Source organism: Balaenoptera musculus, chromosome 2, assembly GCF_009873245.2.
Source record: "Balaenoptera musculus isolate JJ_BM4_2016_0621 chromosome 2, mBalMus1.pri.v3, whole genome shotgun sequence".
Classification (NCBI taxonomy): Eukaryota; Metazoa; Chordata; class Mammalia; order Artiodactyla; family Balaenopteridae; genus Balaenoptera; species Balaenoptera musculus.
In genome coordinates, this window is record NC_045786.1 from 170,680,774 (window position 1) to 170,706,602 (window position 25,829).

The window sequence follows — 25,829 nt, forward strand, 5'->3', positions numbered from 1 at the left end:
GGTGGCATCACTCATTGTCTTCCTTCTCTAACGCCCCTAAGTGCCCCTCACTGCGTGGGTGGGACCAGTCCGAGGGAGAGAGCTTGCAGGCATTCTGGGGTCCCAGGCTGGGGCGGGGGTCTCGCAGCCTGACCAAGCACCCAGGGGTGCAGCGGTTTCTTGGGCAACATTCTGAGGCTGCCGGAGAGGCCCGGGCAGGGGAGGGCAGTGCCCAGATTTATCCACCAATCCCGCCGGCTCCTGGCCCTGGAGCGCGTTCTTATCTGCCTGACCCAGCATGGGGGGCGGGTAGCCAGGGCTGCCGGGGCAGGACACTGCCTGGGGACTGGACGCTGAGCGGGGCCGGCAGCAGCGAGCCCCACCAGGTGGGTGACAGCCGCCGAGGGCCCTGAGCGTCCCCGCGGGCCGTGGCGGGCTGCCCGCCCATCTCCTGCACCATGTCGGACGGCGAGGGCCCCTCGGCCGGTGAGTGGCAGCGCTATATTTACCCACTGCTGCTCTGGTTGCAGAGCCAAGGCCACTGGTCACCGAGGGCGCTGGGCCCCCCGCAGGCTGCAGGCAGCTGTGGGGCTGGACCCCCTTCCTCTGGGCCTGATGCCTGGGGGGGCTGGCTCCTGGAGGGGGGCGAGTGACTTTCAAAGCTCACTGTGCCTCACACGCCCCCCCACCCCCGCCCGGCTTCCTGACGGGGGTAGAGCAGGAAGCTGTTTCTGCTGCAGACCCTCCCTCCCGGCTTTCAGCGGGGCGTCCGGAGCGACCCACCAGGTGCAGCAGGGGCCCTGGCTGCGGCTGGACCCTGGGTGGGCTCAGGGTGCCGGCCTCTGGAATCACGTGCAAACGAGTGTGCGTGAACGTTTACCTGTCATCAGGGGGAAGGGGGAACCCACAGCATCTATCAGACTCCCCGGAGGTCTGAGACCTCCAGGAAGTTCTGAGCTTCTGGTCTGACAGCACAAAGCAAGCCCCCTATGGGCCCCCAAATCCTCTAGGCTGGAAATGGCCAGGGACACAGGCAGGCGGAGGGGTGGTCTGACACTGGAGTCTGCCCACATGTCCTCTGCTCTGCTCGGGGTGAGGGGCTATGGCGGGGACTCCCTGGCTGGCGGCCCCTGGCTCCGTCCAGCTGAAGACAAGCTCTGACGTGGACGTCACCCTGAACCTGCCTCGGGTGGGGCGGGGGCTGGAGACAGCTTAATCCAGGGAATGTACTGGGGACTCCAGAGTCAGGCTGCCCAGGTTCAAGTTCCAGTTCCTTCACTTCCAAGTTGGGTGACCTTGGGCAAGTGGCTTGACTGCTCTGAGCCTCAGCGTCCCCAGGTGAGAAAGGAGACAGTGGTAACAGTACATAACCCACAGGGGGTCGTGAACATTGAATGTGATGACGCATGAAAGCGTCTGCAGGTGTGTAGTGAGCGCTTAGCAGTGTCTTCGTGGAAACAGCAAGTGGGGGTCCCGGGCCGGTGCACAGAAGCCCATGGGCCTGTGCATCCCTGCCCGGTCCCCTCCAGCCAAGTCTCGGCGCCTAAGCCGCTGAGTGCCTCTAGGCCACGGATTCCTTCTCCGTCAAACGTCGCCGTGGGGAATCTCGGGCAGGTCAGGCTGTCCCGGAGGGCCTCAGGGTGCCTTGTGGGCAACAGCGGTGTGTGCCCACTCTGCATGGTGTCGGATGGACAGTTCCAGCGCCTGGGCCTGGCTGAGTCAGATGTGGAACAGAGGGTGTGTGTATGTGTGTTGGGGAGGGGGACATCGACAAAACCGGCCTGACCTCGCCCTCTTCTGTTGGGCGCCAGTGGCGCTGGCTGCCAGGAACTGTCCGCTGAGCCAGCATGGTGGGGGGAGTGCAGACAGGCCCTTTCTGGCTGGCTCTGCCCACACCTGACGCAAACCCGGAATAGCTCTCTCCCTCCACCAGGGACACAGCCCTGCTTTTAGCAGCTTGTAAAACCACCCTGCTGTGGGGATGGGTATTTCAGGAAGCCCAGGACAATATTAGCCCTTCGGGCGATGGAATGGGTACCGAGTGTGTGTGTGTGTCTGTGTGTGTGTGTGTGTGTGTGTGTGTGTGTGCGTGTGTGGCTGGAGGCTGGGAGGAGACAGCCTTCTCTGTTGGGTCTGGGAGGAGGTCAGCTGGGTCGGAAGCTGGTGGGCAGCATTCTTGCTCTGCCCATCCTGGCTGGGTGGGCTTCTCTGGGTGAGGTTGATGCCTGGCTTCCCGCCCACAAAATACCATGTGATGGTCTTTGGTCTCTGATGTGCTGGGCTTGGGATCACACCTGGTTGGCAGGAGTAAAGACAGAGCCTGTGTGCAGGGATGTATGTTTGTTTATGGTGAGGGGGGAGCGCTCCTAGAGTCTGTTGTCTGAAATTCAAGTCTTTATTGGATTCCTACTGTGCAGCAGTGATTGGGCCCAGGAGGCTGCTGTGAAATATTTCCACCTATTCTCAGTATTCAATCTCTGTGTCTGTGTAGACAGTGGGAAATTTCTCAGCTCTCTGCCCACGACCTGTGTGACCTTGGGCAGATTACTCAAGGGTGCTGTGCCTCAGTTTCCTCATCCGTTAAATGGGGACAATAATAGACATTAGCGGGGCTTCCCTGGTGACGCAGTGGTTGAGAATCTGCCTGCCAGTGCAGGGGACACGGGTTCGAGCCCTGGTCTGGGAAGATCCCACATGCCGCAGAGCAACTAGGCCCGTGAGCCACAATTACTGAGCCTGCGTGTCTGGAGCCTGTGCTCCGCAACAAGAGAGGCCGTGATAATGAGAGGCCCGCGCACCGCGATGAAGAGTGGCCCCCACTTGCCGCAACTAGAGAAAGCCCTCGCGCAGAAACGAAGACCCAACACAGCCATAAATAAATAAATAAATAAATAAATAATAAAAAATAATAGACATTAGCTCTTCAAGTTCCAGGGAGGATTAAGTGACCGAAAGCATGTGACACACTGAACATAATGCCAGGCTTGTTGTTAGCAGTCATAGCTGTTGTTTTTATTATTCAACCAGTAAATGAGCTGCAACCCAAAAAGGAAAATGAAGGGACCAAACTGTCTGCTGTGTCCTGGCCATTGTGGACACACCGTTTAATCCCTGGAGGGGGGTGGCATGAACTCCACTGTATAACTAAGGAAACTGAAACACAGAGAAGCAGACAGACTTGTGCAAGTTCACCCAGCTGGTCAATAGTAGAGCTGGGCTTTGAACCCAGCTTCCCGGACCCTGTTTGTGCAGAACCCAGATCAGATGCCCCTTCCAGGAAGTCCTACCCTGCTTACCTGGGGGATGGGGAAGCTGGCCATCTTGCAGGTATTTCTGGCTCTCCTGTGAGCAATGGCCCTTCTCATTTTGGAGACAGCTAGCTCAACATTTCTCCTGTGAGCAATGGCCTGTGAGCAATGGCCCTTCTCATTTGGAGACAGCTAGCTCAACATTTCTCCAATGTTACAGGCTCCAATTATTTCCAGTAATTTGGAGCCTGTTAAAAAAAAAGGCGGAACCTTGTTAGAGTGTCAGGAAAATTCCACAGCACGGAGCGCAGTGGCAGGTAGTCCGCTCTGGGATTTATGGCCCTGTGCCTGGGCAGGGGAGCCTGGAGGCTAAGGTTACCAGGAGTCAGCATCATATTTATAGCAGGAACTCGCCTGCACTGAGAACTGCCAGCCTGTAACCATGTCCAGTGAAGGTGCTTCCCTTACAGTCGCCTGGCTTCCAGACCTGGCTCTGCCCCTCAGCAAGGTGGAGGGCTGGACAGCTCACTTCCTCACTGAGGCTCGGCTTCCTCATCTGTAAAGTGGGGCCTTGCCACGTCCCTCACTGGCCCTGAGACTTACACAGTGTCTGTAAGTGCTGGCACATGCCTGGGTAGAGGGGCTCCTTATATCCTGGGTCTGTTGACTGTCTTTTCCTGCCTTTGACCTTGTGGTGACTTTGACCTCTTGGCAGAACTCCACAGGAAGAGAATCCAGCCTCTGTGCTGTCAGTTCCTCCCACGTTTGGGAAAGTTTCCAGCAAAGCAATTTCATGATTCCAAGCACCAAGGAATAGGCCGTTGTATTCTCAGCAGAGCACCTGAATGCAGGTCCATCAGAGCCTGGGGTTTGAATCCCCACTCTGCCATTCCCTGGCTCTGTGGTCTTAGGCAAGTCACTTAACCTCTCTGGGGCTCAGTGACAGGTGGACATTTGACCTTCCCTGAGGGTGTGGTGAGGATGGACACCCCTAACCTGAGTGAGGGCTCAGCCAGCAGAGTGACCTCCTTTCTCCTGTAAAACCTTCTTCTACCAGCACCACTGCCCACTCCATCCCCCCAACCCCGGGGACTGCAGTCACATTGTTTGTACAGTTGTAAGTGGTTTTTCTGGGGGGAGGGGGGCTGGGGGCTGACATCGGGGTGGTCCACCCCTTTCTCACGCAGCTCCTGGCATCCCAGAGCCCAGAGTCAGCCTGCCCCAACCTCCTGCCCCCAGACCTCGAGGTGGGCCCCCCGCCAGGGTGCAGAATAGCCTCCACCTCCGTCCGAGTTGTGGGCTGGGTCCTGCTCTCCTTTACGGTTACTGACCGACCTCTGGGCCTGGGTCTGGGGCGAGCATCTCTGTGAGGAGATAAAAGCAAAACGCTTTAATTATTATTTATTTAATAATTATTAATTATTTAGGCCCCACTCTTGGAGAGGAAGCGTCTTCTCCCAGGAGAGGCAGGCTTGGCCCCTGGGTCTCAGCATCTCTCTACGTGGCTCCCTTCCTGGCGGTGAGGGCTGTCCCCGACCTCAGACAGCAACTGGGTTCCATTGTCACCTCTTGGCTGGGAGCCGGGGAGATGCCTGGATCACTTCCACGTGGGGGGAGGGGCTGAAAGGTCAGGAGAGAGACTTTGGGGGACAGGAGGCCGGGGAGGAGGCTGGCGAAATGGTCCTGAGCAGAGAGGGTGAGGCCCACCGGGGGGTGGGGGGAGAACGGGAGGACCTGGCAGCTGCTGGGGCCGGGGAGGCCGAGGCCCGATGCTGCCCCCCTGCCAGGACGGTCCAGAGGACAGAGGGCTCATCTGTCAGGGACTCGGGGTGCAGGGGGGTGACCTGGCAAAGCCCCAGGGGTTGGTCACAGTGCGTTGGAGGTGACAGAGAATGACTTCCCGGGTCAGGCAGACCTGTCCCCGCCCCGGGACACAGGCGGGTCTTCCTCCTCTCTCAACCTCCGCTGGCGCATCTGTAAGTGCGGGTGACACCAAGGCCTCGGGGGTGTCATGGGGGTTAGATGAGATGTCGCCTTCAGACTCCCGTGAACCGCGGGCCGAGGGAGGTATGGGCGGCAGCCAGTGGTCCTCAGGAATGAACCTTAAAACTGTGGCCATAGGCGGTCCAGGTACCTGTGCTAGTGACGGCAAGAAGGGCTTAACCTGAGGAGCGTCAGACCTGGCACAGGAGGCTGGGGTCAGGGGCGGCTCGGGACCCTCCGGACAGCGCCCCGTTTCCGCCCCTCTCGGTTCCCACGCGTCACAGCTCACGCCACACTCCAAGTCCACACTCCCTAGCCGTGGATCCCCATGTATGGAGGGGGAAACTGAGGCCCAAGAGAAAGAGAGATTGGCTCAGGGTCACTGGCTAGAGAGTGATGAGCCGGGACTTGATTCCCTAACACAGGCCCCTCGGCACCTGTGCGCGGGCTTCACCCCTTCGCTCCTCCCGCTCAAAGCCGGCCCGTCCTCCAGGCTGGTGGGGCCCTACTTCCTCCAGGGACCCTTCCCCGGAATCTGCAGCCCCAGGGACCCTGCACTCCTGGAGGGCCCCCCTCACCCCACCATCTGCTTCTCTTGCTCAGAAACAGCTTGACTGGTGCCAACCTGGACACCCCTGTACCGCTCACAGGATACCGGGTGTTGGGAGATGTGTTGGGGGCTCGTTGCTGTGTGACCCAGAACAAGCCTCCTTCCCTTTCTGTTCCCAGAGGGGGTTTTTTAATTTGCATCCACCCCGGTAGAATCCTACAGGTGAGCACACAGCTCTGCACATGTGTCCTGTGTTCAGACATCAGGCAGGGCTCAGGGACCCCGGCTCTACCCGTGAACCTCTGAGCAGCAAATGAAGAAATCTACGCGGCTCCAGTCCCAGCTCCAGTGTCTGAAGCACCCTCGGGGGCTTTTACACTTAGGACAAGAAATACAGCTTAGAAGCTGTTAGGAATTCAACCAGGAAATAAAAGTTACCCTCTTCTGTTTTTTGTTTTGTTTTTGTTTTTTCTTGGCCGCGCCGCACAGCATGCTGGATCTTAGTTCCCCAACCAGGGATGGAACCCATGCCCCCTGCAGTGGAAGTGCTGAGCCCTAACCACTGGACCGCCAGGGAATTTCCCCCCCCCGCCCCCACTTCTGTTCTTTTAAAGTATTGGGTCCATTCTAACTGACCTTTCTTGAGATAGTGGTTACATTTTAAATATTTTAAATTATATTTTTAAAATGACACAAAGCTGTTGGTGTCTGCAACCATTTATCAGCTTTTTTCTTGAAACTATGCAGGCAAAATAAAATACAGAAACTGGTGGCTGAGATGGGCCAAAGATATCTGTTATCATCCATATTTATTGATTTCCAGTTTTTGCATTGATCAAAACAGCCCCTTTTGGTTTGTACTATTACTCAGGACGGGCTCGGTATACTGTGAAAAAAATAAATCTCAGTGGCTTAAAGCAACAGAGGTGTATTCCTCGCTCATGCAAAGTCTGTTGCAGGTCTGGGTAACTCTCCAGGGCAGGTCGCCTACATGGTGACTCAGTGGGTGTGATGCCTCCATAGGGACCGAGCTCCCCCTCTCATGAGGCAGGTGAAGGGATGGGCGGAGACATCACACCGGCAATTAAATGCTTCTTCCCAGAAGTGATTAGTATCATCACTACCAGCATTTCATCAGCTAAAACAAGTCCTATAGCCGCACCTAATGGCATGAGGGCAGGTTACAGGTTCCCATTAGGGAACAGATTAGTAATATCTGCTCCCCATTAACTTTTTTTCCCAATTGACTCTTTAAAAAGTAATCCATTTTAATTATGAAATGTTTGGAGCATATTGTATGTGCTGTGGTCAGCAAGCCTCTGAAATGTAAATCATGAGTCCTGATATGCAAATCCCAAAACCAGGGGCAAGGTTTCTCAAAACGTGTTCTCTCCCACAGATTTGAACCTGCGTTGAAAAGCCCAAAAATTAATTTCTGAAAGATGTGGTCACAACACCAGCGAGGAAAACATAAGCAAGAGAAAAGTTTGCTGCTTATTGCCAAAAAGCTCTCTTGATTTATTATTTGCTAAGGCACAAAGGAGGGAGCTGGGATGAAGAGTTCACGAGCCACTTTAATCACCGAGATCAACAGATTAAAAAAATAGGACGTGAGTTTAGAAGGAAGTGGTTATGCAAATATATTGGAAAATAAAAACTGTGAGTCTGTACCTCATTCTTCTCATAAACACACTGTTTCCTCGATTGTACGACATCACCAAATAAATGCTGCAGCATCAGTTTTGTTACAGGCTTTCCTACCTGACTTTTAATAGTATATAACTAAACGAATTTAAATAAAAATGCACAGCCTAACAGAGGCCTGTGGCAATGGACGACACACGTTGTTTTGTATAACGAGATCAGACCTGGTTTAAAAATAATGTTTGCAGGGACTGGGGGTGGTCTCCGAGCCCTGCCCCAAGAGTCGATGATGTCACCCAAATGGCAAGACTTAAAACCGGAATTTGGGGATGTTGGGCTTCGTGTTGGGGCACAGATGTTCCTGCAGCTCTGGGCCCCGTATTTCAACATCTAAGTCAAACTGTTTAAAGAACTCTCTACCAGGTTTAAACACATTTGTAGAAATCCCGCCTCATTTATTTTGGGTGGAAAAACACGTCAAAGCACTGGTGCCGAAAACACCCCTCCTGCCGCTTCTCGCTGGAGGGATGAGCTGGCAGTCCGAGTGGACACCCTGATTCAGTGTGTTTGTCGTCAGCTCGTCCTCTGTGCACATGTCCTGCTGGACCCTGCAGTGTGAGGGGAGAGCTGGGTCTCCTCCTGCAGACTTACCTTCACCAACCCACGTCAGTTTCCTCCTCCACCGTGTTAATAGACTTAAGTTACGAGAGCACTAAGTGAGACTGTATACAGTAGGCACTAAATAAATGCTGTCTCCCCTTTTCCTAGGTCCTTTCGCATACCTAATTCAGCATAACTCTCCTTATACTGTAACCCTATGCGGTAAACACTGTTTTTCCATTTTGCAGATGGGCAAACTGAGGTTTAGAGACATTGAGTGACTTACCCCAGAGCACACAGTGGGGGAGGTGGGACCAGGAGGCAGGCGTGCTGGTCCCAACCTGGGTCTCCTCTTTTGCACCAAGCAGCCTTGCAGCCTGAGGAGGGGCCGGGAGAGATTCAGTCCTTCCCAAAGAAGGCCAGTGGATCAGGGAGCAGGCTTGGGAGAGGGCTTTTATGAGAGCCAAGACAGCAGATGAGATTCGCTCTGAATTCCTTTGGAAGGCACGGGTATGCCAGCGGGAGCACCGGGGTTGAAGCATGGACACTTGGCCCTGAGCTCAGTCCTGACATGAAAGTACTCAGTGACCTCCAGCAAGTTCTTTGCCCTTTCTGAAGAGGTTTCCATCAGAATCTGGGCTCAGGAATGTTACATAAGATAATCAGGTCTCTTTCCTGTAGCAGAATCTTAGGACTCCGGAGGGGCCTCCAAAGGCCCAGCATCTCTCTGGAGCAGTTCTCTGCTTGCTCGGTGCCTGTCAGCCAAGCGCTGGCCCCCGGCTCTGCCCCAGGACCACAGGGGGCACAGCCGCGCCTGTGACGGTGGGGCCCCTCCACGCAGCCCGGGGCTAAAGTCCATCCCTGAACTGCTGCTGGTGGGTGCTCCTGGCACCTTCATACCCAAGAAGTGTGGCTGAGGCTGGAACAGAGCCTGGGCTGTGGCTCCACCCGTCGGGCAGGCCCCACCCCAGGCCTCCCCAGTTCCTCCCAGAGAGAGAAGCACCAACGGCCACGAGCTCCGGTTCACTGAGCAGCGGCTGCGTGGCCTGCTCTGGGCAGTTCCCTCCCATCTGCGTTTGCTACCCCGTGCCGTCACAGCTCTGTGAGGGACACTGTCCCCGTCTCACAGGCCTGGGCACTTGTGGGTGATGAATTACCACTGAGTTCCAGCCTGGATCTTGGGAGCCCGCCCCAGCAGGTACTCCTTCCTGACATCTGGGGGCGTGACCAGGAGGAAATCCAGCCCTCAGCGCTGTCAGAGGTGGACACGGGGAGGCCCTGCAAAAACTCCATCTCTCAGCCCGCATGGAATGCCTTCCCTTTTCTTTCCATCTTGAAACTTGTTGAGAGAGGAGGAGCCTCAACCATGAACCCAACCCAGGAGGCAAAGGTGCTATAAATAAATAGGTGCCACCAGGACCGGCAGCTGTGCCATCGTGAGACCGTCCAATTCCTGGGAGGAGCCCCACTCCAATCAGCATCCACTCAGGCGCATCTGGCAGGAGGACAGGCCACAGCTGGGGTCTCCCTGGTCCTGTGGGGTCTAGGGGGTGGCTTTAGCTCAGAGCATGCGGGGGTCCCAGGCTCCCAAGCCTGTCCTGAAGCTGTGGGATCAGCTGGGGGGTCAGCCGGTCAGGGGAGTTGTGCTCAGGCCCCTCTGAGTCCCACAGGGCGGCAGGAGGGTATAGCCAGTGACCTTCAGGGCTGCAGGCTCTGTGGAGAGTCCTGGGCCATCACTTTTTTTATTTTTTGGTAACTGCCTTATTGAGATGTAATTTACATACCATACAACTTACCCACTGAAAGTGAGTTATGCAACCATCACCAAAATCAATTTTAGAACATTTTTAACACCCCCCCACCAAAGAAACCCCTAACCCATTAGCAGTCAACCCCCAGCCCCTGGCAACCAGTACTCTACTTTCTGGTTCTATAGGTTTGCCTGTTCTGGACATTTCATGTAAGTGGAATCATACGATACGTGGCCTTTTGTGATCAGCTGCTTTCACTCAGCATAACATTTTTAGGTTCGTTCGTGTTTGGGTACGTATCAGTGCTTCGTTCCTTTTGTGGATAAATAGTATTGCATTGTACGGATCTAGATCACATTTTATTTATCCATTCATCAAGTGATGAACATTTAGCTTGTGTCCACTTTTGGGCTCTCATGAGTAATGCCACTGTGAATGCCAGTGCACAAGTTTCTGTGTGAACATAGGTTTTCATCTCTCTTGGGTTGTTATACACCTAGAAGTGGAATTCCTGGATCCATGTTTACCTTTTTGAAAAGCGGTCGGACTGTTTTCCACAGAGGCTGCACCACTTTACATTCCCACCAGCAGTGTGTGAGGGTCTTGATTTCCCCGCATCCTCACCAGCACTTGTTACGATCTTTTTGATTCTAGCCATCCCAGTGGGTGTGAAGTGGTGTCTCATTGTGGTTTTTATTTGCTTTCCCCTAGTGACTAACGGTGTTGAGCATCTTTTCATGTGCTTGTTGGCCATCACCTCTGGGCTCTGAGACCTTATGCCTCAGTTTCCTCATCTGTAAAATGGGGATAATGACAGCAGCAGCTGCCTCACAGGCTGTGGTGAGGATTCAGTGAGATAATTCTAGGGTCCTGGTGCAGAGAGGCTGCCAGCAAACATTCGCTGCTTGAAGCTGCAGGCTGGGGTCAGAGCCTCTCCTCTGAGGGCTGGTGTGAAGGAGGAACATGGAGAAAGCTGGGAATCCGGAGACTTCTGCAAGTTCCAAAGAAAGGGACAAACATCATCAGAGAAGGTGCTGGCTGGCAGTGGCCCAGCCCTGGCTGACTTCTTCCCCAGCTTTGAAGCTCTGCTCGGCTGGGCAGTCCAAGTGACTGGGCTGTGTCTATGCAGCCTGGTGAAATGCAGATGAGGCAGGTGTCCAGACCACATGCGCAGTGAAGACAAGCCCGGCCTGTCATCTGGGTTTCTGGGGAGGGGCACCTGTGGGTTTTCTTATCATGAGTTATTTGGCCTCCTCCCCGTGGCTGCTCCCAAGGGGGGTGACATTGCCCTTCCTGGATTTGTACCCTTGCGTCTGTCAAAAGAGAGCTCTGGAACTAGGCCGGGAGCATCCTCCCATGAGGTTGGGCAAGAGCCTGGGACCTGGCGGAGGTGCCAATGGTCAGGCCGATTGTGCAGCAGAAACCTGAGCCAGGAGCCAGGCGGGAGGTGAGAGAACACAGTCAGCGGGTGGAAAACAAATCCACTGCTGGACGGCGAGCTCATTAGGCTGCCCCCAAGGGAACAATTATGTTCTATTCTGGAGCCCACCCTGATGGCCCTGGAATGCTCAATTGAGTCTCTAACCTGGGAAGGGCGGGTCATATCCTAAGAGGGCTCCAGGCCCTGGGGCTGGGTGTGGATGCTGCAGCCAGCAGGAGTCCCAGGTTCTTTCCTCATCCTGCCACTATGTCCACAGTCACGCGGGACACAGGTGGGAAGCAGGGACGGGGAATCAGACAGCCTGGCCCTGGCATGCCAGCTCTGCACCTGGTGCTGTGTGGTCTTTGCAAGTCATATAATCTCCCTGGGCCTTTGTCTCCTCATGTGCAAAACGAGGCTGATGATACCTTATAGGATGGCTGCTAAGTGTGAATGAAATAGCACACGCGGTCAAGGGCAGAAGTGGGGGGGGATTCTATTAGAGCAGAGCTTCTATCCTATGCACGTGGCTTATTAGGAGAGGCTTTAGGAGAGGAGGGAGGGAAAAAGGGTAGGGTTTCAGGTGACATCTGGCCTTTTTTTTTTTTTTTTTTTAATGCTTTCCCTTTTTTTTTCTTTTAATTTTTATATATTTATTTATTTATTTATTTATTTATTTATTTATGGTTGTGTTGGGTCTTCGTTTCTGTGCGAGGGCTTTCTCTAGTTGTGGCAAGCGGGGGCCACTCTTCATCGCTGTGCGCGGGCCTCTCACTATCGCGGCCTCTCTTGTTGCGGAGCACAGGCTCCAGACGCGCAGGCTCAGTAATTGTGGCTCACGGGCCTAGTTGCTCTGCGGCATGTGGGATCTTTCCAGACCAGGGCTCGAACCCGTGTCCCCTGCATTAGCAGGCAGACTCTCAACCACTGCGCCACCAGGGAAGCCCCCCTTTTTTTTTTTAAATAATAGTTTAATAAAATAAATAGTGGTTTAATAAAACTGTCAACTCCATGGGAAGACTTTGGAGAGAAACACGTCTAGCTTTCTTTTGTTCATTGTCTGTACACTCCAGTGCGGGCAGGGACCACGCCTTCCTCGTCTGCAGCTGATCAGTAAATGTTTGTTGAATGATTAATGACCAAATGTTGCTGCCGCCTCTGCTTCTCTGCTGGGTCACCCAGGACCTTGCAGTAGCCTGGCCCTGCGTGCGGAAACTCTGGGATACAGACTGCACCGTGGAGTCTGAGACAAGGAGGCCCAGCTTTTGCACCCCAGCCCCAGTGAGTCAGGTGGCTTCAACCCCAGGGGTCCCGCTTTCTTTTCCCCTCCTCCCCGACTCCCCCAGCTCCTGCACAGTTTGGCTGAGGCGCTGTATTAATTTCCTGTGGGGTCAGCATGGCTCGGCTGCCACTGGAGGAGACTCTGTCCCCGGCCTCTCCCAGCTTCTGGTGGTTCTGGGCATCCTGGACTTGTGGTCACATCACTCCCATCTCTGGCTCCAAGGCCACACTGCCCTCTCCTCCTCTGTGTGCCAAATCTCTGTCTGCTTCCCTCTTATAAGTACACTTGTGGTGGCATTTAGGCCCACCTGGATAATCCAGGATAATCTCCCCATCTTGACGTCCTTAATTTAATCACACCTGCAAAGACCCTTTTTCCACATATGGTAACATTCAAAGGGTCCAGGGATGAGGGCCTGATAGCTTTGGGGACCACCCTTCAGCCCATTGCAGGCACAAGTACAGGATTCTTCAGAGAAGCTTATAGTTTCCCGGGGCTCTTGCTGGGGACCAAAGGAAATGGCCCAAGGGTCTCAGATGTCTCTAGGTGGCTTTGCCCCAAGGGAGAGCCAGCAAGCACCCGCCTTACCTGTGGCCCCTGCCCTTCTCCCTCCCTCCTGGGCCCCTCCTCTCCCTGCCCTACCCTCTCTGTGCTCTTTAGGCTTTTCTCTTGCTGTGGAAAGGGAAGTTTGGGGGCTTAGAAACCCTTTTAATCTTTCTATGAAAAATCCACGTCTATTCTCTCCAGAAGGACTCAGTCTGGGCTGAGCATCCCAGTAAGCCATGGCCTCGGTGCCGGCTGTGACCTCCGCCCCCCAGGGAATGGCCACGGAGAGTCCCACAGCAGCTGGGGGTGGCCAGGGGAGGAGTCACCCTGCTCAGACACTGGTGCTGGGCTCAGAGAACACGCTGGAAAGGAATTAGTTCCCACGCCTTTCATCTTCCAGGTCTCAGTTTTCCTGCCTGTGAAATGAACCAGTCTGGAGCCAGTGCCTCTGAAGATCTTCTAGTGAAGCACCAGGATCTATGAAGGAGAATCTTAAAAGAAAATAAAAAGAAACTATGCAAGCCATTGTTTACTTAGCTGCCAATCATGCGCTGAGCACCTGTTGTCGGTCGGGCCACCGCAGGGTCCTAGGGACACAGAGGGCTCTCTGTCACAGCTGGGAAGGGAGACAACTGAGAAGAAGGACAATGAGAGCCCAGCAACCCATGTGCTGTGACTCAAATTATGAGGGATAGACAGGGAAGGCTTCCTGGAGGAGGTGACCCTGAGTTGGGTCTTGAGGGGCAATTGGGAGGTGACGAGGGAGGGAAGAGTCTTCCAGATCAGAGGGCAGCACGACTGGCTCAGAGGCACACGAAAGCACAGTCATCCAGGGCCCAGGAGGAGCTGAGCCTCCAGGGTGCTGAAGACAGCCTCACACACAGGTCTTCCTATTACAAAGCGAGTCCTTGAAGCGAGGCCTGCTGCATGGAAGGTCCTGGGTGACCTGGCACAGAAGCAGAGGCAGCAGCAGCATTTGGTCAATCAGTCAGTCAACAAACATTTGTTGATCAGCTGTAAAGAGTGTGTGGTCCCTGCCCTCACAGGGTTGACACTTCAGTGTACAGACAATGAACAAAATAAATAGCCAAAGGATGTACAATGGTGATGAGGGTGAAAAGGATGGAGGGCAGTGAATCAGGGAAGAGAGAGAGCAGCGCTTTGGAGAGAGCCCGGGAAGGTCTTTTGAAGAGGGTGACAGTTGAACGGTGAGCCCTGGGAATGGCTGAGGGAAGGGAGTTCCCAGCAGAAGAAGCAGCAGGGGCAAAGGCCCTGAGGTGGAGGTGCCTTATCTCTTCAAAAAACACCAGTGAGGTCAGTTTGGGCAGAGTGAATAGGGGTGTGGGAAGAGATGAGCCCAGAGAGGAGGGGGCAGGAAGGTTGTGAAGGGCCTTTTTGCAGTCCAAGAGGGGCCCTTGGCTTTGACCCTCTGTGAGGTGGGAGCTGTGGAAGGGTTTAGAGCAGAGGAGTGGAGAGACCTCACTTGGGTTTTACAAGCAAGCAGCAGGAAGGAAGTGGAGATGCTAATTTCCAGTGATTCTGAGCGTCAGAAGATAAGAGGTGTCAAAGCCAAGGCCTTTTGCCAGCCCAGGCTGGAGCTGTTAATCACCACGTCCCAGACGGAGCTGCTCCAGAGGCCCTCTTGATGGACCCGGCAAGCGACTGGTGTTTAAAATGCCATCAGCCGGCTCTCAGTGCAAGCGTGCTGGGAGCTCCAAGCCCTCTGCCTGGAGACAGTGCAGCCAGCACAGCCCCCAGGAGAGGCGTTTTTTATTTCAAGTCCTTGTCCCTGGACTCCGCCACGACACACACACATGGGTAGGCACTCACTGTAACTCCTGTGAGCGTACCGGGCCTGCCGGGTAGAATGCACATGTCTGCTTCAGTGTGAATTGCAGATCAACAACAGGTAATTTTTTAAGTGCAAGTAAAACCCCCAAATTTCTCCTTATTGGCAACCAGAGCATCCCCCCAAGAATGTCTCCCGTGTTGGCAGTTCTGCACCTTCCAGGCTCACAGGACTGAGGACCTGGCTGGTCTGGACCTTCACCCCCAGCACATCCCTGAGCCCTGTGTGTGCAGCCAAAGAGGGTGAAGATCAGGGTCTCGGAGCTCAGGCCTGCAGCGGCAGAAAGCATTCTGGACCAGCTGGTCTGAGGAGCAGACACGAGGGGCTGGGGCGTTTTCCCAGGGGAGCAGTGCCTGCCTCAGGGCCTGGCGACTCCCGGCTGCCCCTCTGGGCCTCAGGAGCCCAAACCTCTTTGGCTGGTGAACCGCAGCTTGTCTCCCGGCCCCCTTTAAGAAAGTGATTTATGGCCCTGAGAAAATGGGGCTGGAGGGAGAGGATGCATGGGGGGCTGACTCCAGAAGAATCAGCTGCTACCTTTTAAAAATATGCATTAAAAAATGCACATTTTGAAATAGAAGTTTTTTAAAATAGTGAAGCCTGAATTAGGAAACAAGCCCTGAAATGTGTGGATAACGGAAGGAATACTCCAGGAAGCTGAAAGGCAGCATAGTCAAAGGAAGGAGCAAGGGCTTTGGTGGGAGGTGGCCCTGCTTCGACTCCTTGCTGAGCGCCTGCCCCTGGCTGAGCCTTGGTTTCCCCGTCTGTAACTCGGGGCCCACCTCGAGATGGCCGTGAGAAGGAGGCAGGGGAGGTGGCACAGCGAGCACAGCCCGTGCTGGGGGGTCCTGCCTATTGATGACTTGTCCCCCACGGAAGCTCCCCAACCCCCACCTGCCCTTTCCGCGGGGCAACCTCTTGTCTCAGCCCAGCGGCCTGGGGTCCCTGACACTTCAGCTAGTGAGACCCTTCAGGGAGAATTCCCCATTAGAGTTGAGTCTGAGCCCTTTGGCCTGGCACCCACTGGCCCTCGCTGGGTGGCCTGACACCGCTGGCCACCCCGGGCTCCCTGCCCAGCCCTGCCAGCACCCCACCCCCTCACATCCCGCGTGCAGCCAAGCAGATGGAACTCCACATATTTCACGCCGTTTCTCGCCCTTTGGTCCTGACCAGTGCTGGTCCCTCTTCCTGGAATGCCTTATCTTTCCCAGGGATGCCCTCCTGCCCTTCCCCCGTCTCCTTCCCCGGCAGGGAAGGGCCTCCTCTGTGTGCCTCCGTCACTCCACACCGTGCATCTTCTCATTAGATGTTGACCATCTTGAGGGCAGCAGTTATGTCTGAGTCATCTTTACGTCTGGAAGCTGGCACATAGCAGGTGTTCAACAAACTGTCTTGTTATTTCTCTGATGCTGCTAGTCATGGTTCCTCCAACATCCCTTACGCAGACTTAGGGTTGAGAGCTGTCTGCAAAGCCTTTAAGTCATAGTGTCTGTTATCTTTTCCCTGCAACCCTGGTAGCTGGGTGTTATTAACACTCTCGTTTTATGGACAAGAAAACCGAGGGTCAGAGGGTGCGGGTCATCACATGGCTAGTCCGTGGAGGCATGAGGGTTCAACTGCAGGGCTGCTGGGATGCAAAGCCAGAGAGCTTTCCAACCAATGCCCCATCCACCCCATGTGACGTCCCCCTTGGCCCTGGGGGTTCATGGATAAATCCCTTCTCCTCTCTGGTCCTCAGTTCCCTGATGTGTAAAATGGGTGGAGCTGCAGTGGGTGATATTAAAGTGTCTCATCACTGGGGGTGGGGAGACACAAGACATTACCACGTTTTGCTCATGCCCAGGTGTCACTGGAGTGCCTGCCAACATTCTGAAGACGTTAATTTGTCCCAGCACTAGGCTGCTTCCTGTTACATCATCTTAATCCTGTGTGGGCAGCGGCATCACCAGCGTGGCAGGGTCTGCCAGGGCAGGGAGGGACCCATCTCCTAGCCTGGAAGGCCGCCTCCCTGCCCTGCATCCCCCATGGTGGCACCCATGACACTTGGAGACCAAAGGCATCCTTTGATCCAGGGACTCCATCGAACCTCTGACTGGAGCCGTGACTCTTTCCCAGATCAGCCGCCCAGCTCCCCGTGCTGAAGGAAGAGGAGGAAGGGGTGAGGGGAGCTGCAGGCTGACCTTCCATGGCTCCCTTTTGTGGCCTCGCATTTTTGTTCTCTCTTTACGATTTCTGCTTGAGGCAAGTATCAAGTTAGATGTAGAGGTGTGGACGGGCAGGGTGTGCTTATACACGAGTTCACTTCTTCTGAGTCTTGTTTTGAGGACAAATGAGTCAGCTTGTCACCCGGCATGGGGCAGGGATCCCTGGCAAAGTCATCCACCGGCTGTGTGGTCTGAGTGAGCCTCAGTTTCCTCACCTCTAACAGGGGACTAGTAGCACCGACCTTGAAAAGAGTTGCATGGGCTCCACGATGCAGGTGAAGCCGGGCTTGTGGGAGCCGATGCCGCCCCTGCCCGAGACCCCGCAGTGGGCAGGCACCCGCCCCTCATGCCCATACAGTGTTACAGGAGGGAACAGGTGGCCACAAGGAAAAGCTGTAACTCTAACCCTGTAATCCTGCTGATGGCTTGTCTTCCTTTCATGAGAGGGAGGTCCAGCCTCCTGCACTGGGCCAGGAACAACAGGCCTTTGGGTTCTTTGGGGAAACTGAGATGGAGCGCAGAGGAGGATGAGTCAGGTGTTGGCGTGTTATCTTTCCTGGCAAAGCTGGGGCCTCTGGGCCAGCTCCCCACTGGCAAACAAAGAGAGGTGTGAATAATAGGAGGGCTGGCCTTGTGCTCCCAGCCACCTGGGCTGTGTCAGGGATCTGAGGGAGGACCCATGGGAGCTACACAGCCTCGGCTGGCATGGGGACCCTAGAGGCCCAGAGGAGCTCGGGGCTAGGCTGATGCTGCTCAGAGGCGAGGTGTCGTTGTGAAGGCCCCAGCTTCAGTCCCAGGTCTCATAAGCTGTGTGTCCTTGGGCAAGATGCCTAACCTCTCTGAGCCCTCATCTCCTCATCTATGACAGCCCTGCCTACCACTTATGATCATTTCAGGGGCTCCAGAATCCAGCCTGCAGAGTGCCTGGTACACAGTAGGTGTTTGGCAGTGGCAGCTATGGAAGAAAGCATTCAATGGCAGGGAGGGAGTAGCAGAAAATGTCTGTCCCATTACAGCTTCAGGCTGGCAGTGTGGTGCTGGGCCAGCCTTTTTCCCGTCCTGGGGCCTCTTTCCTCTTGGGAGACAGGGAGCTCCTCCTGGTCCACCCAAAGCTTGCAGAACTCTAAGTCTTTTTTTTGGTTTTGTTTTCAGATTGTGACTATATTTCAAACATACGTTCGTTTTTTATAATACAGTTTTTTAAATAAATTTATTTATTTATTTATTTATGGCTGTGTTGGGTCTTCGTTTCTGTGCGAGGGCTTTCTCCAGTTGCGGCGAGCGGGGGCCACTCTTCATCGCGCTGCGCGGGCCTCTCGCTGTCGCGGCCTCTCCCGTTGCGGAGCACAGGCTCCAGACGCGCAGGCTCAGTAGCTGTGGCTCACGGGCTTAGTTGCTCCGCGGCATGTGGGATCTTCCCAGACCAGGGCTCGAACCTGTGTCCCCTGCAGTGGCAGGCGGATTCTCAACCACTGCGCCACCAGGGGAGCCCTATAATACATTTTTTAAAAATTTTTATTGGAGTATATTGATTTACTTTTTTTTTTTAATTTTTATTGGAGTATAGTTGCTTTACAATGTTGTGTTAGTTTCTTGCTGTACAGCAAAGTGAATCAGTCATACGTATACATATATCCACTCCTTTTTAGCTTTCCTTCCCATTTAGGTCACCACAGAGCACTGAGTAGAGTTCCCTGTGCTATACAGTAGGTTCTCATTTGTTTTCTATTTTATACATAGTAGTGTATATATGTCAGTCCCAGTCTCCCAATTCATCCCACTCCCCCCTTCCCTTCCTTGGTAACCGTAGGTTTCAGAACTCTAAGTCTAATTTACACTGATGCTGATGAGTGTCTCCATTCCTGAACCCCACAGGGCAGGGATGGAACCGAGATGAGCTTCTGGGGGCCAAGAGGGGCTGCTGGGAGGAGGTGTGGCCAGAGGGAGGCTGGAGGCAGGAGCCAGACCCCAGGCCAAGGGCCGGCACAGGAAAGGGCTGTTTCGCAGATGAGAAAACTGAGGCTCAGAGAGCTCAAGGGATTGCCCTGCGGCAGTGGCAGCCTGCTGCCCTGCAGCCCCTCACCCAGCCGTGACGTGCTCAGCGAGGGGGCACCACCTTGACCCTGCAATGGCTTTTCAGTGAGATGGAGCCTGGGAACAGAGTTATTCTGGGTGGGGTCAGGTGCCAGCAATCTGAGGGCCAGTGCCAGCTAGGCCCCAGGAGGGTACAATTAGGACCTCCCCTGGGCTTCTGGAGGTGGCATCCCCTGATGGCATCGGGGGTGCTGGCCAATGCCAATCACTTCTGATTTAGGGTGGGTCTCAGTGTGGGTGAGGGTCAGGCCAGGAACACGGACGAGGGCGGGAACATGGGAGCAGGGCCCACTGTCCGACCCATGCTGATAAATCGGAGAAGCCGCAGCAGTGGCAGCCCTGGCCCTGCCCCACTGATGCAGGGACGCGGGCTGGGAGGGCTGGCCGTCAAGGCCACTCTGTCCTGCTCTGCCGTGAGTCACCTCCTGGCTCAGGGCCCGGGAAGCTGAGGGAGGCCTCTGGCTGGGTTTCCCCTGGCTAGCAGCCTCAAGGTTCACTGGTTCCTTGGCGCTCCTGGTGGGCGGCTGGTCCTTTGAGAACCTGAACTCAGATAATAGCGTGGGCGGTGAGATGGTTTTGAGCTGCATGAGTTTCTAACGCACCCTTAAAGAATGCCGCTGTGTCATGGCCTTGATTTTCAGTAGCTAAGACCTATGGCCAGTGGTTCTCAAACTGTAGTCACTTTGAGGGAGGGGCTCGCGAAAATCCTGCATTCCTGAGCTGCACCCAGGCTCGTGGAATCTGCATCTTGGGGCTTCCCTTGTGGGCTGTGGGTCCCTCTCTCAGGCACCCTCTGGCACTCAATGTCCCCTCATGTCCACTTTCTCAGTCCCCCCACACACATGTCCTCACACAATCCTGCACCCCATCTGTATGGACTCACGCCCACACAGACGTGCAGACATGCACAGGTACACCCAGGCTGGCTACACAATTTGCAGGGCCTGGTGCAAAAGAATTTCAAGCAGAACATTAAGCCGAGTGCAGGGCCCTATTGTGACAGCACAGGTCACGTGTCAACAAAGCCAGCACTGCAGACCCTCACATCATACATCCCGGGACACTCCTGGATGAACTCACCCCAGGGTGCAGGTGCACGCACCTGTGCGTGTGTGCACACACACACAAATATACAGTCATGGGCGCACAAGCTCAGGTGCAGCAAGGCTTCCAAAATGACTTTTTTGGGGATGAGGAAGTGTGCTCGTTAATGTTTAATAAGCAAAATCAAAGTTGAGTCACATGTGAGTTGCTTGTAAGCAAGAAATGCCAGCTGGAATATTAAATGAATCACTGCCTTGGGGTTCATGAGTAACATTCTAATTGGGTTGTGACTAGTTTGGGAAAACTTTTCAGTCCTCCCACCCCACCCCAAATCCAAATTAAACCTGCGCCACAAAAAAAAAAAAAAAAAAAAAAAAAAACCTGCACCACTTAATTAATGCTTCAAACACCATGAAGCTCCCTGAATAAAATGTGGACATAAGGAGTTTCGTGAACAGACTTCTCTCCCAGGCAAATTGCCATGAGCAGGACTGCCCTTTCTTCCTAGGATTGAGAAGGGGAGGAAACGCACATTTATTGAGCACCTACTATGCGCCAGCCCCTGTGCTTAGTGGTGTGCATGGTGCCTGGCATACAATAGGTGCTTAGTAAATGGTAGCTTACTGCTGTATTTCATCAGAGCCTAGGATGCACTGATTGTAACACACACTTTATCTTCTGAACCGCTTAGAAAGAGGAAACACTGCCATTCAAACCCTGACCCCAGTCAAGGCATTGATGGCAGGGCACACTTCTGTCTTGAAGGTGCTTAAATGTGAAAAGTATGTTTCAGAGTCAATGGAAGGAGGGATTAGCCTCCCCAGTCAACAGATGGAAAGACTGAGGCCCAGAAAGGATGATAACTGACCAGAGGGCCTTTTAGGCTCTTGCTAGTCTGTGATCAGAGGCTTAGGAGGCTTAGTCTTGAGTCACACCTGCTAGGTATGCAGGGTTGCTCTGGGGAACGGAGACCTGCCTCAGTTTCCCTGAAATGTTGCTGGTCCAACCTGATCTATGCAGCCTGGGGGCTCAGGGATTCCCCACGGTGGAGACTTCATTCTCTGCAACCCCCCTCATTTGACCAAAGGCAGGCACATTGGGAGCATTTTCTTCAAAGCAAGCTTTAGAGATTGTAGTCATTTTGAGGACTGGAGGCCTGCCCTCGGCTTCCGTAGCTCCTTCACGCAATAATTCATTGCGGGAGGATTTTTCACAGACAGAGACTGGCCTCGGAAGGCTGCAAGCTCATGAATATGCATAGGCTCATCCGCATAAATTATGCATTTTTAAACCGAGGCTTCCTGGGGAGGCCAAGGAGGGCTGGGAATGGTTCAGTCCTGTGTCAGAAGTCTTGCTCCCAAAAACTTCTTATAAAGCACGTATTCCTGCCTTCCTCCCTCCCTCCCCATCACAGTGAACTTGCAGGACGCCTCTCTAGCTCTGTTAAAACATGGCACCTTGGTTTTCACAGAATCTGGAGTTTACTTGGCTGTTGCTTCTCCAATGACAATGCTGGCAGGTCTGGAGGGGCCACTGGGGTCAGAGCAGGTCCGCGCTCATCTGGGAGACTTGTTTCAGGCCCGTACATCTTGAAAGAAGTTTGACTTTACCGAGGCCCCAGCAGCTGAGAAGCTGACGCCCAGTTGTGTAATTTACCTGTCGTTTAAAGAGCTTATGCTCCTCCAGATCAGACGCGTTCAGGTGCAGGTGGCCCCAGCATCACACAACGAGCACTGGGCCAGGAGTCAGGGTAGGGCCCAGGTTCTAGCAGGGAGGGGAGGAAGGGGCTCTGCTTCCCCCAGCGCAGGGCCCCCTGCCTCGCGGGAGCCAGCCTTGGCCTCCCACTGGTGATGTGGTGCACGCAGTGGGCACACGGGCCGTCAGGGCTGGGGTTCGAGGTGAGCTCTGCACGGCCTCCTTGGCTGAAGGTTGCTTCTCCCTGGGGGGCCCTCGCTCCTCCTCCCCAGCTGCTGCCATACGTGCCCACTTCCTGATCTCACTGACCTCGTGGCTTTCCGACAGTTCGGCTGTTCCTTGCCAGCTACGCCTCTGCCGGCCTCGTGTGCATTCCTGGGCAGCGAGTTTTCTCTTGTTAGCGAATGTCCTGTGACTGCCAGCACCTTCCCTGCACCCATGGCCACCACGTGTGGCCACTTCACCCTTCCTTTCATTTCAGCCTCCCAGCAGCCTGGGCAGGAATCCGGTGCATATCGTATGGTCCAGGCCTCGGCCAGAGAGGGAAGGGCTTGTCCTGGTCAGCAGCTGGGATGTGGCACTGTGGGTCTGGAGGACGCCCGTCCACACTCAGGCACTGCTTCCAGCCCAGCCCAGCCTCAACCATCTTCACGGGCAACAGGGCCAGGGCTATGCCCTCAAAAACACCATGATTGTTCATGGATCAGGAGCTAAAGGGCTAGGCTTAAAACCATTCACTTTTTTTAAAAAGTCAACTTCCAGGACTTCCCTGGTGGCACAGTGGTTAAGAATCCACCTGCCAATGCAAGGGACACGGGTTTGAACCCTGATCCCAGAAGATCCCACATGCCGTGGAGCAACTAAGCCTGTGCGCCACAACTACTGAGCCTGCTCTCTAGAGCCGGCGAGCCACAACTACTGAACCTGCATGCTACAACTACTGAAGCCCATGCGCCTAGAGCCCATGCTCCACAACAAGAGAAGCCACCACAATGAGAAACCCGCACACCACAACGAAGAGTAGCCCCCGCTCAGTGCAACTAGAGAAGCCCGCGTGCAGCAACAAAGACCCAACGCAGCCAAAAATAAAATAAATACAGAAATAAATGTATTTTTTTTTAAAAAGTCAACTTCCAAACGTGTATAAGAAACAAAACCTCTGCATTAAACAGAGAAAAAGAAAAAATCCACTGTAGTGCCTTCATTTGGAAACCCAGCATTGCCAGCCATGTGGGCCTCCTTGCTCTCCCCACCTGTTCTGAGCAGGGTTGCCAATCAAGCCACCCATCAAATGGTATCTCCTGTTCCTTCCTCTCAGCATTGTGGTAAGTTTCCCACATCGGTGCGTCATGTCCACAGTTACCGCTTTTAACGATGGCAGAGCATTATGCATGGAATCAGTCCTTGATGTTGGGCGTTACTATGCAGGATTTTAAAAGTCACTGGTCACGGGAAATGACTTTCAGCCTTTTGTTGATTTAATCCCTGTGTCACGTTGCTAAAGGAGGACCATCTATCGACCGTCCCTCCTTCACGTCGATAGTCTCCTGCAGCCTGAAACACGTTTCTCTCCCCAGCCGCTGGTATTAATCTTGGCCTCACCAAGCAAGCACCTACCCTGGGCTGACGGTCCCCGCGTGCGGCAGCCCTGCTTTCATCTTAGGCTGTGCAAACAGCGTCTTGCTCAGCCAGTAAGTACAGAGATGGGTTTCAAACACGGGTGCATCTCACCCAAGTGCCTCCGGTGCATGTTTCGCTCTCTGCTGTCCGAGGGCCACAGAAACGACCAAGGTTTGACCCTGGGGGAACCACAGGCAAGCAGGGAAAAAAAGAAACAAGGAATCACAGATGGATCCAGAAGTAATGCCATCCAAAGCTTGTAAAGTGCTTTCTCTTTTGCAAGAGCTTTATAATTGTTAACTCACTTAATCCTCACCACACCCCTAGGGACATTATTATTAACAGATGAGGAAACTGAGACTCAGAGAGGCTGAGTAACTTGGGCAGAGTCACACAGCTTTCAAGTGACAGAGTCAGGATTTGAGCTCTGGCTGTCTGGCTCCAGAGTCACCTTTCTCCTCTCAGCTCTGTAGGAGCCAAGTTCAATCCAGCTCTGTACCCGTACCATCGCCTGCACAGGGCCTTCCCAAAGGAGGTGCTGAATCCGTATTTGTCCAGTGGAGGACTGTTTGCCAGATAGCACGCTTGTGGGTAATTTGGGAGGAAGCAGGCTGGCAGAGCCATGTGGTGGGTGTCAAACACAGACCAGAACGGATCACTGAGCCCACGGCAATCTAGCCAGGGCTCTCGTTGGGTGTCATGGGACCTGGCCGCCCCTTCCCAGGTAGAGGAAAGTTGCTCAGCGTTTGTATGGGTGTCTGGATGGACACATGGAAGGTACGCTTATCAAATTCGTGGATGATACCGTGCCTGGGGCCAAGAGGTGGCCTGGGAGATCACAGAATGAGTATTCAAAATGATCACACCTGGGCTGGAATTGAGGGCAAAGTTAACATGAAATTTGAGGGTGACAAAATCCAGCCTGAGGAGTAACACGAACGGAAACGGGTGACCAGTTAGAGAAACACCGTGGAGGTAGAAATGACTCAGTGACCGAACAGACGTGGGGGTGGGTCAGGAAAGGGACTTCACGTAAATTGACTCTGACAGTGAACCCAGCACCAGGTCGTGACCTTGACCTTCAGCATCTTCATATGAACCAGAAGGACAATAATGGCCCCTGTGCCCCTGGATTGTTTCTAAGTTTACTTTTTTTTTTTTTTAAAGGAATTCCTTTATTTTTATTATTTATTTATTTATTCATTTATTTTTGGCTGTGTTGGGTCTTCGTTTCTGTGCGAGGGCTTTCTCTAGTTGCGGCAAGCGGGGGCCACTCCTCATCGCGGTGCGCGGGCCTCTCACTATCGCGGCCTCTCTTGTTGTGGAGCACGAGCTGCAGATGGGCAGGCTTAGTAGTTGTGGCTCACGGGCCTAGTTGCTCCGCGGCATGTGGGATCTTCCCAGACCAGGGCTCGAACCCGTGTCCCCTGCATTGGCAGGCAGATTCTCAACCACTGCGCCACCAGGGAAGCCCAAAGTTTACTTTTTTTCATAAACTTTTTAATTGAATTTGACCATTGCATATGGAAAAGTGCACAGATTGTGAGAACACAGCTTGAGTTTTCACAAAGTGAACACACACACATGTAACTAGCACCCTGATCAAGAGACAGAGCACTACAGCACCTGAATACCCCTCGCACCCCTTCCAAGGTGAACACTACTGGACTTCTCACTCTAGATTAGCTTTGCTTGTTTTAGACATTATGCCAGTGGAAATGCAAATGCTGGTAAAGATTTGGAGCCACTAGAACTCACGCCTGGTGCTGGTAGAGTGTAACTTGTAAGAAGCATTTTGGAAGACTGAGATTATCTGCTAAAGCTGAATGACATTCCTAGGTATGTATGCATGATGTGTGTACATGTATATAAGTGTGTGTGTGTGTGTGTGTGTGTGTGTGTGTAAGACAGACATAAATACATGTATTCACTACTAGACAAGAAAGTTCACAGCAGCACTTTTATGACAGCTTCAACTGCCCAGATGTTCGTCCACAATAAACTCGATCAACCATCAGTACATTCATGCACCACACTGCGATTCAGCAATAAGAAGGAAAGAAGGATGGACAACAGGAAGGATCTCAGAGGCAGACCCCCAGGCGCACCCACAGCGAGGTTCCCTGGGTCATTCTGAGGAAGCCCCAAGGCCACCCCTGAGAAGTGCTTAGAGCAGCGCCTGGCAGCCACCGCGCGCCTGGGACGCGGAGCTGGTGTCCTGGTCGTGACTCTCGGGCCTGGGATTTCTCTCTGGATCCTCCACTAAGCTGTACAGATGTTTCCATTGATTTTAGCTTTTACCATTCACATTCCTTAGCCTCTT

At 53.9% G+C, this 25,829-nt stretch overlaps 1 protein-coding gene across 1 annotated transcript in view; it reads left to right on the forward strand.

Moving 5' to 3' along the window:
• The first annotated feature begins 307 nt into the window (after window positions 1-307).
• Window positions 308-25,829, forward strand: part of EML1 (EMAP like 1) — a 199,544-nt gene continuing 174,022 nt past the window's right edge. The window contains exon 1 of the mRNA XM_036843462.1: window positions 308-465. Coding sequence (XP_036699357.1) covers window positions 438-465 — 28 coding nt within the window. The 5' untranslated portion in view covers window positions 308-437. The remainder of the gene's footprint in view (window positions 466-25,829) is intronic.